The sequence below is a fragment of the Hevea brasiliensis genome, chromosome 13, assembly GCF_030052815.1.
Source record: "Hevea brasiliensis isolate MT/VB/25A 57/8 chromosome 13, ASM3005281v1, whole genome shotgun sequence".
NCBI classification, from domain to species: Eukaryota; Viridiplantae; Streptophyta; class Magnoliopsida; order Malpighiales; family Euphorbiaceae; genus Hevea; species Hevea brasiliensis.
Window position 1 is genome coordinate 16,803,387 of NC_079505.1, and position 18,311 is coordinate 16,821,697.

Consider the following 18,311-nt stretch of genomic DNA (forward strand, 5'->3'; position numbering starts at 1 on the left):
GCCGAGTCTACCTGTCCTACCCATATCCATATACTCCACATACACACCAACTCACACACACAGCTTCAAATTATCAAAACACAGCAACCAAAGTAATATCATTAAGTATAAATGCAAAGCAGGGCATGCCTAATATGTAACTACATAAATATAAGTAATAGTGATGCATGAGCATGCCATAAATATAATAATATCGAAATTGTAAATAAAATCAATATCTACTCACGGATTAGTCAACTGGACTGCAGCTGGTCTCTTGAAAGGAGAAGACGGCGGGTACCGATCACTTAAATATACACACTGACTTCTATCAAAAGACTGACAAAACTAAATAATTGATTTAAACCATAAAATTAAAATAGTTTCTAAGATCTTGTCGAAATTTTGGCAAAGTTTCTCCTGCACTTAGGACCTACTCAACTTGCACAATAGTTCAAATAATACTTCTAGAATCACACATCTCAACCCATATCTCATCAATATCATATGGCCCCTCTTGGGGCCTCCAAACCAGGCAATAGTCACAAAATTGAAAAAGTACATTTTAGCACCTAAAACTGATATTCTGCAAAAATCACTCAAATAATCTCTAAAAATTCTAAAAACTTTGCCTTACGGTCCTCAACAATATTATAAAGCTATTGTAAAAAGAATTATAATTTTCTAATAACCCTTGAATATTTTATGGATTTTTATTCTAAATCTGACACTAAATAACTGAAGAAACTTTAGGTTTGGGTTTACCTATGCCAATTCTAACGCTTGAAACGCGTCCAGGGCATCTGCAAATGGTGGGATAACCTACAACCTCGACCCGGTTCTGAAGTTTTTCTAGCAGCCTGTATGTCCGGCCTGGAATTTATAGACCCGAGCAACTGTCGAATTTTCACAAAACAAGAGAACCTACGTGAAGCTCACAATACTAGGGGTTAGAATAAAATTGTTACAAAATTAAATAAGCTCATTTGAAGCTCAAAAAATACTACAAAGTTCGTGGGACCTATCGAAATTTTGGTGTTGGAAAAATTTCAAATTGCTATCGTCGTGAAGCCCTCGATGAGTGGAGTATGCTGGTGGTCTCAGATTTTTGATAGAATTTACGGTTTGAAAGAGATCTAGCCCAGAAATTAAAATGGGCTAAAACTTTTGAAGCTTGATTCATACAAACCAGGAAACGATACTGCACAAACTTAGTATCTATACAATGCCCATGAAGAAAGGAACATTTTGATACCAAGAACGCTAAAAACGGTGATAGGAGGATACAAACCAGGAAACGATACTGCACAAACTTAGTATCTATACAATGCCCATGAAGAAAGGAACATTTTGATACCAAGAACGCTAAAAACGGTGATAGGAGGAAGAAGTTATGGCTAGAAAATGAAAAGGGAAAAAATGAAAAGAGAGAAAGAGAGAGAGAGAGAGGGGGGACCGCACAGTAACAGCTTTTTAAAGCTGTTTTTTTTTATTATTGTTATTATTATTATTATTATTATTATTATTATTATTATTATTAAACTTTCAAAATATTTAACATTAAAATACTATAACCCACAATATAATATAATTCAACTATCTTTATATATATATATATATATATATATATATATATATATATACAGCTTTTTAAAGCTGTTTGTTTTTATTATTGTTATTATTATTATTATTAAACTTTCAAAATATTTAACATTAAAATACTATAACCCACAATATAATATAATTCAACTATCTTTATATATATATATATATATATTTTATATTTCATTTTTATTTTTATTTATTTATTTATTATTTTTTTATTATCTTCCTTTATTTTAAAATCAATTCAAATAAATTTCATAATATTAATAATATAATATTTTCTTTTTATTTTATTTATAATTTAAAAATTCGAGTTGTTACATTCTTCCTTCCTTAAGAAAAATCCGTTTTCGAATTTTCAAATAAACAAGGGAAAAAGAAAGAGGTTATTAGGATAGATGCGAGCATTTACTCCTCCAACTAAGCAAAGATGGTTAAAACGCTTTATTCTCCAAACTCTTTGTATACTATAGATCGCATTTCTCTGCTCTTTGATTTTACTGTAGTGTCCTAACTGTCATCATCTCTTACTAGAGATGCTCTTATCTCTTAACTATTCATTGATCATTTTTTGTTATCTCAAGTATTCACTATACCTCTTTGTACTTGACTTGGTGTCTCATAACTTCAATCAACCTTGGCGCTTACCCCTCTTTCAACGCGCCCCAACATGTCTCTTAGTAACTTTAGTCCTCATTCCTTTATTTCAACAATTTCTGCTTCCCAAGGACATGACTTATGTTCCTTATCCTATAATGTTCTATAAGATGTTTCTTGTAGCACCTATCATAGGCATCTTATTCTAAATCTTTACTTGTCCTATAGCCCCATTCCTATGTATCTTTTCATTCTGATGATACTTCGAATTCTCAATTTACTTGTGTCATTACTAAGGTCCTCAAATCAACCCCCGTCCATTTTATGTAACTAGTTATGTAGAGCTCTATCCAAGTATTAAGAGTTCATATTCTATTTATTAATAGTAGAAAGTGGACTGGGTCTCTTCTCTAACCTAACAAAAGTCTATGTATTCCTAAGCCATCCAGTCAAAACAACTTATCATATCCTAATCCTTTTCTGAAAAGAGAGTTACTTGCCTTCTGCTTGAAATTTCTTACTATCTGATGTGCTTCCTAACACATTGGTACTTAAATCGAGGCTCCATTATTTCTTTATCTTACTATTTCATCATAATTTGTTTTAAACATCCCTTAGTGTGTCCCTAGCGTACTTATTCCTTCTTACCCTCATCATTGTAACCAACTCTACTAAGTTTTTCACCTATCCTTTGGATCTTATCCACTTTTTTTTTTTTTTTTCTGCTAGTGTTGATATCTTTCTAACTTATTGTACTTATTCTTTAACCTTTGTCCTCTCTCACCCTTATGCCTTTCCTTTAAGGATATCCATCCCAACATCTACTTTGACTTTCATTTTATCTCTTAGTCCTATCTTGATTACTAGTTTCATTACTTCTGGAATTCTAACCTTACGATTGGCTCTTATCAACACATCTTTCACATTATATAACACTTGTAATTGACCCTAGAAAATTCTTTTTGTGTCTCCTTTCCTAACTTAACCATTAGAAAGTTATCATTCCCTACTACCCTTTGTAGGAAATTGCTCATCATAGTTAGAGAGGAGCCCTTGAAACTATAAGTTCCACCTGAACTAACATGATCGTGGGAAATGTGTGCTATGCCATAATTTCAGACAAGATACTTCACATGTCTATTCTCCTTAATATAACCACATATACTGCCTACAACTCTCCAAAATTCAGCCTCAAATTTTCCCATCAACAACAATTTCATTCATCGTAACTCATTAGCAAAAAGTACTTCCTCTAGCTTAAAGTTTAGAAGGGTTGTAATCCCTGGTAACTAGCTCGATTTAACTCCTGTCACCTTTCTGATCATCCTTTCATACTTAACATTAGGTACACACTTATCGTCATTTCCTTTTTAAAGAGAATGCTTACGGACTAGTGCCTACCAACTTCTTAAATATCGAGTTACCTCAACATAATTTCCCTTGCTTATGTAGTCTTCTTGAGCCAAAAGTATGAGCTAAACTTGAAGAGAAGGAGAAATCTCCTCCTACAATCATCAGCACACTATTGTCTGTAGAATAATATTCAACCCATGTCTCTTGGTCTTTTTCTTGAAATTTTATCATCTCTTCCTATAAGATATCAGCTGCAACAATCCTTCTGTTGTACCACCAATTTGCCTGACATATCATCTTGAGATTTACTATCTTTACTTATACTCCATTTTTACCTTTTATGCTTACCCTCGTTCTTTTACATCCTTACATCTTACTGTATTTTAGAAGATACCTCTCACTAACAAACTCTTCCAGAATTGATTCCAATCATATTTACTGCCATAACTCTTATTCTAGTACTTCTCAGTAACTTGTGACTATTACTCATACATATTTCTTCCGACTCTATCTCCTACTATCGTTCTGTCACTTATTTTCATTCATGTTTTCTTATAAGGTGACCCTATTGGTCATACTGAAAATGCTTACCTAACCCTTGATCACAGACCCAATAAATGCTATCTCACCATCTCTTCTCATAACCTAAGCCTATGTGCCATTTTTCACCATCCTTTTTGTTCGTCATGCCATTTTTCACCATACTTTTATTTGAACTATCAGTCCAAACAAGAATAAGTGCCTGAAATATTTAGAAAATTCCCTATCATGGGTTGAGTCAGAGAACCTCTGCAAAAGCTATGGTGGACATTTGGTAGCATTAACATCTTCTCAAGAACTAAGCTTTGCAAAACAGCTGCGTGGGCAAATTGCTAATTGCTGCTGGGTTGGAGGAAGAGATATTGACTCCACTGTTGGTTTTGATTGGAAGTGGTCTGATAATTCATCATATTGGAATAAGTAAATATTTGCTGGGCCATATTCTAATTCAAATTGCACCAGTTTACCATGCCGCAACAATACTGGAGCTGATTTCTGTACATTGTTGAATAATGGTACCACTTATCTCATGGAAGAGAGATGCAACATGTCTCATGCTTTTATTTGCATGCTTGATGTTGGTAAGCCTCCACAACATGTTACAGATAAATTGCTATTCATCCCTGATCTATATTTGTATGTATTTCCTTTTGAGGAAATATGTACTTGCTCACATGCCCATATTGTAGTTTTGAGTGTTTGGAAGTGTATAATGTTTTTCTGTCACTTGTGTGAAGAGAAGTGCTTGACATGCTTTTCCTTTTTGTTTTCCTCTTCTCTCTCTCTCTCTCTCTTTCTCTCTCTCTCTCTCTCCTGGTTAGCAGAAAACAAATGCTACCACATGCACTGTCACAGGGAATATCTTATTATCCTTGCAGTTGTTAGTGGGATGATCCTCTGCATGATGTTTCCTGTGGTGATTTGGCTTCTTGCTTGCAGACAGAGCAGGAAGCGCAGAAAGTCCCACAAATTATATAATCTTGCAGCTTCTGCATTAATTCCGCCCTCATGGAAAGTCTTCACTGATGAGGAACTGAGGTCAATTACAAAGAATTTTAGTGAAGGAAATCGTCTTCTTGGTGATGCAAAAACGGGTGGCACATATAGTGGTCTTCTTCCTGATGGATCAAGGGTTGCTGTTAAGAGATTGAAGAGATCCGATTTCCAAAGGAAGAAGGATTTTTATTCTGAGATTGGAAGGGTTGCAAGGCTTCATCATCCAAATTTGGTGGCTATTAAAGGATGTTGCCATGATCATGGTGATCGCTATATTGTTTATGAGTTTATAGTTAATGGGCCCTTAGATAGATGGCTACACCACATACTAGGGGAGAGCAGTTTTCGGTTTAAATCAAAAAATCAAACCGAACCGGTTGAATTCGGTTCAATCGGTTCAGTTTTAAAATTCAATCGGTTCGGTTTAGTTTATAATTTTGATAATTTCGGTTAATAGGTTCGGTTCGGTTATTTTCATAAAAAAATCAAAAAAATCAAACCGAACCGAAATTATTAATATATATAGGAAATCAAAAAAATCGAACCGAATTGAATCGAACCGAATCGAAATCAAAGAAAACCGAACTGAGCCTTAAGATTTTTGAGTTTTGATTTCTAATTTTTTTTGTTTTTATGTTTTTATTATTTAGATTTAATGTTAAAAATATGAAATTTTATAAATTTCGGTTTGATCAGTTTAAAACCGAATCAAACCGATATTTATCGGTTCGATTCGGTTCGATTTTCTCTTATCAATCGGTTTGGTTCGATTTTTAAAATTTTTTATTTTTGATTTTCGATTTTATCGGTTCGGTTCGGTTCGAAACCGAACCGACCGTTTGCACACCCCTACCACATACCAAGGGGAGGGAGGAGCTTGGATTGGGCTATGAGAATGAAAACAGCTACTACCGTTGTTCAAGGGATTGTGTGAGTATCCATGGCCTGTGTTTACTTATTTGCAAACTGCATATTGTTACTAGTAATAGAAGCATGAGCAGTATTATTGTTAATCTTTGTTTTTGGAGACATCATAAAACATAAATGCCTGCTAACTTCGTTTTTGAAACATCATAAAACATGAATTTCTGCTAACTTTGTCTCTGAAATTTTGTTTTCTCTTTGCCTTGCTTTCTTCCTAAACTTTGCATCATCTTTGATTGCTGAATAACTGCCTGTTTGGTGGATTGGTTTGTGCGGCTTTTCCTAACTGCTCTTGCCCTTTTTCTTTACCAACTGCAGCCCGTGGACCATAGTTTTTGGGCCAAAACCATGGTTGGGAGGCCCTATGGAGCTGCACAAAATGCAGCCCATCCAAAGCCTCAAATAGGGTTTAATAAGGAAAGAAAAGTGTTACTACTGAAAAATTTTACGCTAAGGGATGATAAGATGTAGATTATTATTGGACTTTTCATAGATGTGTAGCCTATACCTAACCAATTAATCTCTGTGATGGTTTATTTTCTACTGACATAATGTCTTTTGCTTGGTTTCTCCTCGTGAATAGGTTCTTGCATGACAAGTTTAAGCCACACGTTGTGCATCGGGATATTCGTGCCAGCAATGTGCTTCTTGATGAAGAGTTTGGAGCACACATGATGGGAGTTGGTCTCTCCAAGTTTGTGCCATGGGAAGTGATGCACGAGAGAACAGTGATGGCAGGTGGGACATATGGGTACCTTGCACCAGAATTTGTTTATAGAAATGATCTTACAACGAAAAGTGATGTTTACAGCTTTGGAGTTCTGCTGTTAGAAATAGTCACTGGTCGCAGGCCTGCACAAGCAGTTGATTCAGTGGGTTGGCAAAGTATATTTGAGTGGGCCACACCGTTGGTTCAGGCACATCGCTATCCTGATCTCTTGGATGCTCTCATATCTTCATCTTCTTCCGAAATTTCGGAAGCTGGTGTGATTCAAAAGGTAGTGGACCTCGTATATACTTGCACACAACATGTGCCGTCAATGCGCCCGAGAATGTCTCATGTTGTCCATCAGCTACAGCAATTGGCCCAGTCATCCATTGTAAAATGAGGCAACCCGGCTGGATGCCCGGGGATTTTCTAACTTCAAGATAACTGCAACGGCATTCTTTGTCCCGACCATTGAGGGCTTGAGAAATTGCAGAATACTGAGAAGCAAGAGTTGGACTAACATAGATTCTAGTTTCTTAAATTTTGTTGTAGAATTTCCATTTCCTTATAAGCCAAGAATGCATTCCATCGCACTATAGATTATGCTGATCATTCTGTTTTGGACAGTGAATTTTGTGGGAAAAGGTCAAGCATTAGGGAAGTTTAGTTTTAGGGAAAATTAATATTTAGGCAATGTATTTTAACGGAACTAATTACTTAATCTTTGTTTTTTGAAAAATATATTATTTAGTATATGTATTTTACTTCTATTAACTGTTTAGTATTTAGTCTCTTAGTCAAATTTTTTGTTATTCATGTTGAAAATATGGTTCGAGTCACTTATGTGGGTCAATCTAGATCTATTAGACTTAAAATGTATAAGTCATGTATATTGTTAAAAGGTAATAAAATTCAAAAATTGTGTACATTAATTAAAAGATATAATTCTTCTTAATAGTTATACGCATGAAGTTATGAAACTAGTGGCTAAAAGGCGTTACGATATATAAATAGCTAAGTTAAGTTTTGTCTTTGTCTGACTTTGGTTCTTGGCATCCTTAAAAGACTTTCTGTTGATTCAATCCTGGAGCAATGGTTATTCTAAAATAATAAGGTGCATATATAGACTGTGGTTAATTTATATAATTTATGTTTTTCATGTGATCATATGGTTGATTGGTGAAATAAATATGGTAGAAATCTTAAAGTTGTATAAATATGAGTTAGAACCCATAAATTGTAATCTATGTGTTGAATATATTAATTTTTCTTCAATTCATATTATTCAAATTACTATTTAGTATCTATTTTAAGAAGATTAATTAGTTGATCAACGTATTTTAAAAAATACTATTATTTAATTTTTTTATTTTAGTGAAATTAATTAGTTGATCAATATATTTTGAAAAATACAGTTATGGATAAAAATAAAAATTTTGCTATTTAGAGACTAAATTTGAATTTACATTTTTTTTTAATTTTCTAATTCTTTGTATATTATTTTTACATTTTCTCACTGGGAGATAATTTTCCTTAATTACTTAGAAATTTAAGAAAAACAAATTAACTTTTTTATATAGATAGTTTGTACCATTTTTATCAACAGAAAAAAAATAAAAAGAGGATGAGGGGAGAAAAGGATGTGAGTATAGAGGAGAATAAATATATATATATATATATATAGAGAGAGAGAGAGAGAGAGAGAGAGAGAGAGAGAGAGAGAGAGAGAGAGAGAGAGAGAGAGAGAAATAAGAGAGGGAGAATTATGGTATTTTAGATATAAAAGATAATTATGAGACTAAATAATTAACATAGTCAAATTATAAAGATTAATTAATATGCTTTTTTTTAATATAGAAATTAAATAATTTTGTTAAAATAAAAAGATTAAATAGTAGTTTGATCAGTATTAACAAATCGAAAAATTAACGAGAGACTAAACAATTTAATGAAAGTGAAATATTAAAATTAAATAATATATTTTTTAAAAAATAAAAATAAAATAATTAATTTTATTAAAATATAAAGAGTAAATAGTAATTTACCTTTCAACTGTGGTTATCAAAATTTTATTATTCAACCAGTGCAGTTTCATAACATAAAAGGTTACCTTCCAAATTTCATTTAACACCTTGATTAAATAATCTTAAATTTTTTTTAAGATTATTTATTATTTAAGAGTGATTATTTATGAAATTAATTTTTATTTACCTTGTGAAAAATAAAGTAATATTTTAGCTTTATTTTAGTTGTTTAAAATAGAAATGTGTCAGAAGTGGGATTTGAACCTACGCTCTCTCACGAGGACCAGAACTCATAATTATTTTAATACACTCACTTGTATTTTTTAAAATAATGACAAAAATTCAAAAAATGATAAATTATTATATATTCATTAAAATTATATCAGAGTTTCATATTTTTGACAATCGAGTTAAATTGATTACAATTGAAGGAAAGCGGCTAATTGATTTTTTTTTTTAAGAGAGGGTTAACTGATTATTTATATTATATATAAAGAATATTGGCTTTGTCAAAATTATTTTTTATTTTTAAAATTAATTATAATTATATTTTATTATTTAAATTAATTTTAAAAATTTATATAAATTTAAAGTTCTTAATTTTGCAATTTATATAAATTTAAAATTTTTAATCCTAAATTTTATAAAAAGTAATTAATTAAAATAAAAAAATTAATAAATAAAAAATATTATTAATTTATTTATTATTTACCAAATATAAAAAAATGTAGTTATAGATTCATATAAATTCATCGTCGCTAATACTATTTAACGATAAAAATTTAGCGATAAAAATATACATTGTTGATAATTTTAATAATTAATAACTTTCGTATATTATCGTCACTAATTTTTTAGTGATAGATAATTATAATGTTAATCCTACAATATACTATATTATTACTAATAATTTTTAACAATAAAATATTTATCACTAAATGCCTAATAATTTTATTTTTCATTCTTACAATAATTAATATAAATTCAGAATTTGTATTATTTTAATAATAATTCTACTCATCCTTTAAAACTTATAGGATTATAATTATGGTATCATTAATTCATTTAAAATAATTTAATGTATTTTAATATATATATATATATATATATATATATATATATATATATATATATATATAACTGGAATAGAGGAGAATAATTGGAGGAACAAAAATATCCTCATATTATTATAAAATTATTATTAAAAAAATTAATTGTTTAATTAACATAATTATAAAAATGTTATTAAAAAGATAAAATATTTTAAAAGTAACACTAATTTTACAATTTTAATAAAATCAACTAAAATTTTAAATAAAATTAAAAAGTGCTTAGAATTTGTTTATTAATTAGTCATTTTTTCAAATTAATTGTATTCTTTACATCAATAAAATATTATAATTTATAAATATATAATTTTTTTTAAAAGATACTATTCATAAAAATTATTTAGACTTATTTGCATAACTAATTGTTTAAAATAAAAATAAATTTTAATTTTATATTAAAATATAATAAAAAATCCTAATATCAAATTTAAATGTTTATTATTTTAAAATTTTATCTATTTATATAAATTTTATATTATTATTTAATGGCTAAATGACTGAAAAAATAAAAACCTTTATAAATTTCTTCAATTTTAGTTAAATCTTTTAATTTTATCAATTTAATCTCAAAATATTAGTTTCAATTTTAGCAACTAGCCTAATTAAATTATTTAATTGATAAAAGCAGTTAAAATATTTACATATATTATTAATATTAGTTAGTCTTATTAATTTTTATATTAATTTTAGCAATTATTCTCATATTGATAAAAAAAATATTATTTTAATTAATTTATCTATCATTTTAAAAATTATAATTACATTTATTTTGGTTTTATTATTTTTTTTCTTAAATTTGAAATAAAATGATAGGAAAGATATAAATTAAAAGTATAAGTAGAAAGAAATAGAGGTAAAAAAAAATTAAAAACTTAGATAATAATATTAGATATATTATTCATTTATTATTTTTTTATCAATATGAAGTTTGTTAAAATTGATAAAAATACTAAAATTATTGAATATATTAAGAAAAATAAAAGAAGCAGCTAAAATTGATAATAAATGAAAAAATTTAAATTATTTTATCAATTGATGAGTTAATTATTTTTAATTAAATTTATAATTAAAATTAAAAACGTTGGAAAGATTTATGATTAAATTGATATAATTAAAAGTTTTAACTAAAATTGATAATTGACATAAAAGTTTTGATTTTTCTTTGTTTTTTAACCTTATTTAATTATGTAAATATATGAATATTTAGACTTCTATTAAAGAATAAAATTAATATATGATATATAATTATAATAATATATTTTTAAAGTATATAATTTAACTTTTCATCAATATAATTTATCATATATACTTTTTGGTTTTAAATACTTAGGTGAGTGATTGAATGAATTTATTAATTCACTCACCTAACTTTTTCACCTATAGTGTTGTTTTGTTTTCTAATAATTAACTAATAAATATAAAAATATAAAAATATGAATGTAAAAATTTTAAAAATGATCAAATTATTTTATAATTTTTAATTTATAATAAATAATAATCAAAATATTAAAATCTTAGTCTTATTATAAATCTTATTTTAAAAAATACTTATATAAATAAAAATCCTAACTCATAAATAATTTATTAATAGTAAATGATAATATGTATTTTAAAGGCTTAATACTGAAAAATATGTTTTTAAAATTTTTTATAATTATAGCTATTTTTTTAACAATTTTAGCATAGTTTTGTCTTTTGCCACATGGGATGCCAAGTGACTTAACAAGTTATAATTTTAATATTTTTTTTTAGTTGATTCATCTCTCTCTTCTAAGCAATCAAGCTCAGAAGATATAAATCAAATGAAATAACTTGGCAGATTGGAGGTTGCTCTTTCTTTTCCATGAGAATCAACAATAACTATATTGTGATTATTAGTTAGTAGCAATGCTAATGTGGCTTATGTATTCAAGTTTGTTACTGAGTTGGTTCAAGTAACTTGATGGTATGTTGTTTGAAATAGATATCTTTCTTTGGTTCCTTTTTGTGATTTTTTTTTAAGAAATCTAATTAATTATGTTTATTGTGAATTATTATGCCATTCATCATGCAAGAAATGGAAGCCAAATCACTAGTTTTTGTTTCAGTAATGAATCATAACATAATCCAATAAATAATTTGTATCTTGTGAGCTTGATTGCTTAGAACTAAGAGAGAGAGATAGAGATGAATCAAATAAAAAAAAATTAAAAATTGTGACTTGTCAAGTCACTTTAACATCTCATATGGCAAAAGTCAAAATCCCTAAATTAGATTTAGAGTTTTGGATAAAAATTTTTTAACTTTGAAAGTTATGATTAAATTATTTAAAATTAAAAGTTTTGGATATAATTAACAACTAACTTAACAGTTTAGATTTATTTGGCCAATAAACTTTTATTTTATATTATATACAGCTGAGATTTTCATAGGACTATTTAATATTAACTAGTCTTAACAATTTATTGTTTTATTATATTAGTTACACTTTTGTAAATATAACTACCAACAATGTATTTATTCAGTAATCAGTTCTAATCCCCAACCTCTTTAAACTAGGAATAGCAACATATCTAATATTTTTGAGCATTTAATTTGACTGAACCTTAATTATAGTAATATCTCTGGTAATATAAAATTGAGTTTGAGGTAAATTTAAATTTAAAAAATAATATTTATATGGAGTTCAGATTGAATTTGAGTTTTATATATTAAATATTTATAACTAAATTTTATTTACATAAATTCTTATTTAAATGTAAAATATATATTTTTTATAATAATATTTATCAATTTTTATATATTACATTTAAATAAATAAAATTAAAATATTTTATAATTTTATAAAATTATTCTATTTTTCTTATAAAATTTTTGATCTATACCATTAACTTTAATTAAAATCAAACTCGAAATCAAACTCGAAATCTCACGATTTTAAAGACGATTCCTATTAAACTTAAAAACATCTACAGTAGTAGCCAATTTGTGGGTAGTAATAATAATAAAAATCATATCCCACATCAAATCCAATTTAATATACATATTAAAGATGGGTGGAGCTGTCTCTTTGTAAGTGGGTCAATTATACTGATTTTTTTTAAAATTACATATATTGATAGTAAAGATAAATAATATAAACATATGTCAATGGGTCAATTACTCAATTTTTTTTTAAAGAGTCCTAAGATGAGTAGATAAAAGATAAAATTAGAAAACTTAGCAAATACTTGCTATAAATACCTATTTGGTATTGAGTTGTAAAGTCAAAACTGCTTTCTAAGAAAAAAAAAAAACATTTTACATGTTGTTTTATTAAAAAAATAAATTAAAAAAAAATTATTTTATTATTTTAATATTTTTATCTCTAAAATTTATTAAATTTAATTTTAAATTATTTTTTAATACTATCTAATTAATATATTTATAAAAATAATTTTTTTAATAATGCCTAGTATCAATGCCAAATAAGCCCTAAGGATTCAAATCTATGATAGATAATAAATAATGAAGCAATCATGCAATATTTTCAAAAAATAAACTCAATTAAGATAATTATAAAATTATTTTATTTTTCTTGCTCCATTATTGTTATATATTGAAAATTTTTACGTGTTATAATAATTTTTTTCTCAATAAATAATTTATTATTGTATATAAAATTTTTCCTTTTAAAATTGAGTAAAATAATTTTTTTTGGACCTCACTGACTTCATCTCGGCTCCACCCCTAGTCAAATATTTTAAATTTGAATTTTCTTCAATATGAAATAAATATTTAATAGATACCTTTCTACAAGATATATTAAATGTAGTGCTTATTAAAATTTCTCTTTTTTCATTCACTGATTTAAGTAATTTAATTATTTTTTACATAATTATATTTTTAATTATTTATTATTATTATTTTTTTAAAATTTTTATTATTTATATATATATTATGCTTCGAGTAATAGATATTTTTATAAAAAATTTAAAATTTAAAATTATTTAATATATAGAAAGAATGAGAATTACCATTAATTCTATTCACTATTTAAAAAATATATATTAATTAATTAATTTATGAGTAAAATAAAATTAAAAATTTTAATATTAATAAAATTTTATAATATAATTATAAAAATATATATAAATTTATATTATTAAAATAAAATAATAAATAATTTGTACAACGAATGAATAAAATTGGTAATGTCGATTTCCGATTCGTTCTACATATAATAACAAGTATGTGCATTTTTATTATTATTCTCGTGATAGAAGTGTTTATAATTTTCAACTCATATACGTCTAAGTCTACTGCTGTGACAACTGACAAGACTATAGTGCCCCACGTTGAAAGGTGATAAATCACAAATGTGTCGTATTGCATAGGTGCTAAATCATGGTTGAGATTGATTTGATTTGCTCATTAGATTGACATATAAAAATATCAGATTTTAATCAATTTGTAGGAACAAACAATGGGTTCCATTTTCTAAAAAATAAAAAAAATTACATTCTAAGCTTTTGATTATCAGTAGAGAATGAGCCGAGTTTTCATAAGTATTCCATCCAATAAAATTTTAATGAAATGGATTTATGTTTTAATATATTAAAATTTATTTTTTACTATTATAAATAAATTTATTGTTAAGAAAATTTTATTCTAAATATGATTGTAAAATATTGTTATTTAAAATCTAAACCTTAGATAAAATTTTAAATCATATTTTAAATTAAATTTTAAATTAAATTACATATTTAAATCTAACTAAATTTATTTTAATAATTATTTATAAAATATATTAAATAATAATGTATTATTATTATTATTAACCGAGCCGAATTTGAAAGTTTTACCCATGCTACTCACCATGACTGGCATCAATCTCTCTCTTCCACCTCCGATTCCCTTATGTGTACCTACACACAGGTTCTAGTCCAAACTTATACCGGTGAATTGAATTAATATTATCCTTGCCTTATACTGGAATTGTGGCTCTAATTAAATTCTCTCACACCATGCCTTGCCTTCAACGACAATTCAATTTTTCTCTTTATCGGATTTGGACACTTTTAGGTGCTAAATTACTACCTTAATTCATAATATCTACATGTCCTCAAAGAGACGATGCATAAATTGACGACTCAAATTAATATGAATTGATAAAGAATTTATTTACAAACACAAAATATATGATAAGACCCACTTATTATATGTAGATCTCATTTATTTGTAAGACTCTGAGGTTTGAAGTTCAAGTCCCTCTTAAATCAAATGGGCAGCACCACTTACTTGTAATAATAGAGGTGACTCTTGTCATCTTGTATGTATTATTTTTATAGGATAAGATTTTTCTCTTACAATAAAGTTGTTCTTCTTTATAATATAAATAATGAGTTTTTAATGAATCTCATATGATCATGAGAGATGATATATATACACTGAGTGTACCTAATAATCTCTCACCCGTATCATGGAGAAGCCTTTTTAATAGATATGGGTTCACATTTATCCAAGCATAAACAAGCAGGAACTATATGGGTTCCATGGCAAACACTTGGTTCCTCTTTCTTCCCCTCTTAACAACCCTTTCACTGCTCCTAGCTACTGCCAAGAAAACTTATATTTTCCACATGAATCATAACTCCAAGCCCCACTCATACTCTACTCACAGTGACTGGTACCAATCCCTCACTTCCACCTCTGATTCCCTTCTCTATACCTACACCACTGCATTTCATGGCTTCGCTGCCTATCTCGACCCTGAAGAAGCCGAATCTCTCAGGAATATGGATTCTGTCCTTAATGTCTTTGAGGATACTCTCTACTCTGTCCAAACCACCCGCACCCCACAATTCCTTGGTCTCAATTCCAACTTCGCATTGAATGATGGACGTAAATTTCAAGAAATTGAACAAGCTACTCATGACGTTATCGTCGGAGTTCTTGACACTGGCGTGTGGCCAGAGTCAAAAAGTTTCGATGACACGGGTATGCCTGAGATCCCAAAACGTTGGAAGGGAAAATGTAACTCCACAAGCGATTTCGATCACAAACTCTGCAATAAGAAGCTAATTGGAGCTAATTATTTCTTGGAAGGACACAAGAAAATAGCACCTAGGTCCAAGGATATTGCCTCGCCCCGAGACTATGATGGGCATGGCACGCACACTTCTACTACAATTGCAGGTTCGCCCGTGACAAATGCAAGTCTGTTTGGTTTTGCAAGAGGCACCGCCCGTGGAATGGCAGTTCATGCCCGACTCTCAAGCTACAAGGTCTGCTGGAGTAGCGGTTGTTCTGGAGTTGATATTATGGCAGGGATGGATAGGGCTATTTTAGATGGTGTAGATATACTCTCTCTGTCGATTGGCAGCACGAATCCCGAACCTCTTCCATATTTTATTGACCCAATCGCTTTTGCTGGATTCACTGCAACGCACAATGGCATTTTCGTCTCTTGTTCAGCTGGTAACCATGGACCTGCAAAATCAACTGTAGCAAACGTGGCCCCATGGCTTTTGACAGTCGGTGCCGGAAGTATAGACCGGAACTTTCCAGCTTATGCCTTGCTTGGTAACAAACAGCGGTTCACCGGTGTCTCGCTCTACAAAGGACCAGGAATGGGAAGCAAGCCAGCCAGGTTGGTGTATCGTAAGGGAAGTGATAGTTTCAGCAATTTATGTTTGCCTGGTACGCTTGAACCAGCTTTGGTGAGTGGCCATGTGGTGGTCTGCGAAGGCTATGGCGAGGAGAAAAGTCTGGTGGTGCGTAAGGCCGGAGGGGTTGGAATGATACTAATTGACAGTATAGCTGTGAAGGCGTTGGATACTAACAGTTTCTTGGTGCCCGCCTTAACGGTGGGGAAGAAAGTAGGTGATTTGATTAAGAAGTATGTGAAGACTGAACCTAATCCAACAGTTCTTCTAAGCTTTGGCAAGACAGTGGTAAATGTAAGACCGTCGCCAATTGTGGGATCTTTTAGTTCTCGAGGGCCGAATCCGGTGACACCACAGATCTTGAAGCCGGATATTATAGCTCCTGGAGTTAACATCCTAGCTGCATGGTCTGAGGCCACAAGTCCATCAGGCTTGAAGGAGGATTACAGGAGGACAAAGTTCAACATTATTTCAGGTATTTATGTTGCCTAGCTTCTCTAGCATTCATCTACTTACATAAAAAGGATCCACTCTAATCGTTGATGATGGTAGATAAAATATAAGTCCATGGTATTTCAGGGACATCCATGGCATGCCCACATGCAAGTGGAATAGTTGCGTTGCTCAAAGCTGCACATCCAAGTTGGAGTTTAAGTGCTATTAAATCAGCTCTCATGACCACAGCCTACACCGTCGACAACACCAACTCTCTTATACCGGATGCCGCAACTGGTATATCTTCAAATCCATGGGCATATGGTTCTGGTCATGTGGATCCAAAGAAAGCTCTTTCTCCAGGCCTGGTTTATGATATCTCCACAGAAGATTATATAAAATTTTTGTGTTCATTGAATTATCCTCTCAAAATTATCCAGGCAATTTCCAATGAAAACTCTAATCCCTGTTCTAAAGCATTTAGTGATCCTGGTGAACTTAATTACCCATCATTCTCAGTCTTGTTTGGAAACAAGACAGTTGTTCAGTACACTCGGGAATTGACAAATGTGGAGGCTGCCAAGTCTACTTACAAAGTGAAAGTGATTAGACCATCGAATGTGGCAGTAACAGTGAAACCAACTGAGCTAGTTTTCAATAATATTGGAGAGAAGAAAAAATACACAGTGAGATTTGTGGCAAAGAATAATTCAAAGCCAGTAGGTGGAGTTGCATTTGGTTCAATTGTCTGGGAAAATGTTAAAAACCAAGTTAGCAGCCCAGTTGCAGTTACATGGCCATAATTTATAAGCTCTCCTTGTCTGTTCTTGCTCCATTACCAGTAGGGTATTGGTGATCAGTCCCTTATTGGGTTGTTCTGTTCCTGGTTTTTCATTATTAATAATACGTTGCTGCTTTGAGAAAATGGAATTTCATTTCCCTAATCCTCCAAAGTGAGGGATTCATTATTATTCCATTGAAGAATTTTTGGGGTAAGTAAATATTGCTCAGCTGCAAGATAAAAAAACTGAGAGAAGTAGCAAATAGCTGAGCTGAAAATACTCACTAGAGAATTTAAATACTCAAATCCGTGTATTAGAGTTTAGTCTGATTTTTAAAAATATAGACCTTTTACTTTCATCAGAATTGATAAGGATATGCATGGAGTCATGTACGCAGAAATTTAATTTAAGAGGTTAAATTAAAATATATGATTTATTAATTACTTATTTAAATATTGATTGATCAAGTTAATTTATTATTATTAATAATGATAATTTTGTGATAATTAATTGATATTATTATTTCATAACTATTAAAACAAAAACATTTAATGAATATATATAGTGATAAAAATAAATACTTTAATTTTTTTTAATAAAATTGACTTACTAAATATTATATGAAATTGCTA

At 29.3% G+C, this 18,311-nt stretch overlaps 1 protein-coding gene and 1 pseudogene across 1 annotated transcript; both read left to right on the forward strand.

The window, feature by feature from the left end:
• Positions 1-7,350, forward strand: part of LOC110650635 (C-type lectin receptor-like tyrosine-protein kinase At1g52310) — a 28,720-nt pseudogene extending 21,370 nt beyond the window's left edge.
• A 7,954-nt stretch (positions 7,351-15,304) lies between these two features.
• On the forward strand, positions 15,305-17,822 carry LOC131171853 (subtilisin-like protease SBT1.8). Its single transcript, XM_058131900.1, has 2 exons — positions 15,305-16,937; positions 17,042-17,822. The coding sequence occupies exons 1-2, from the start codon at positions 15,341-15,343 to the stop codon at positions 17,698-17,700; spliced, it is 2,256 nt and encodes a 751-aa protein (XP_057987883.1). The 5' UTR covers positions 15,305-15,340; the 3' UTR covers positions 17,701-17,822.
• Positions 17,823-18,311: the final 489 nt, after the last annotated feature.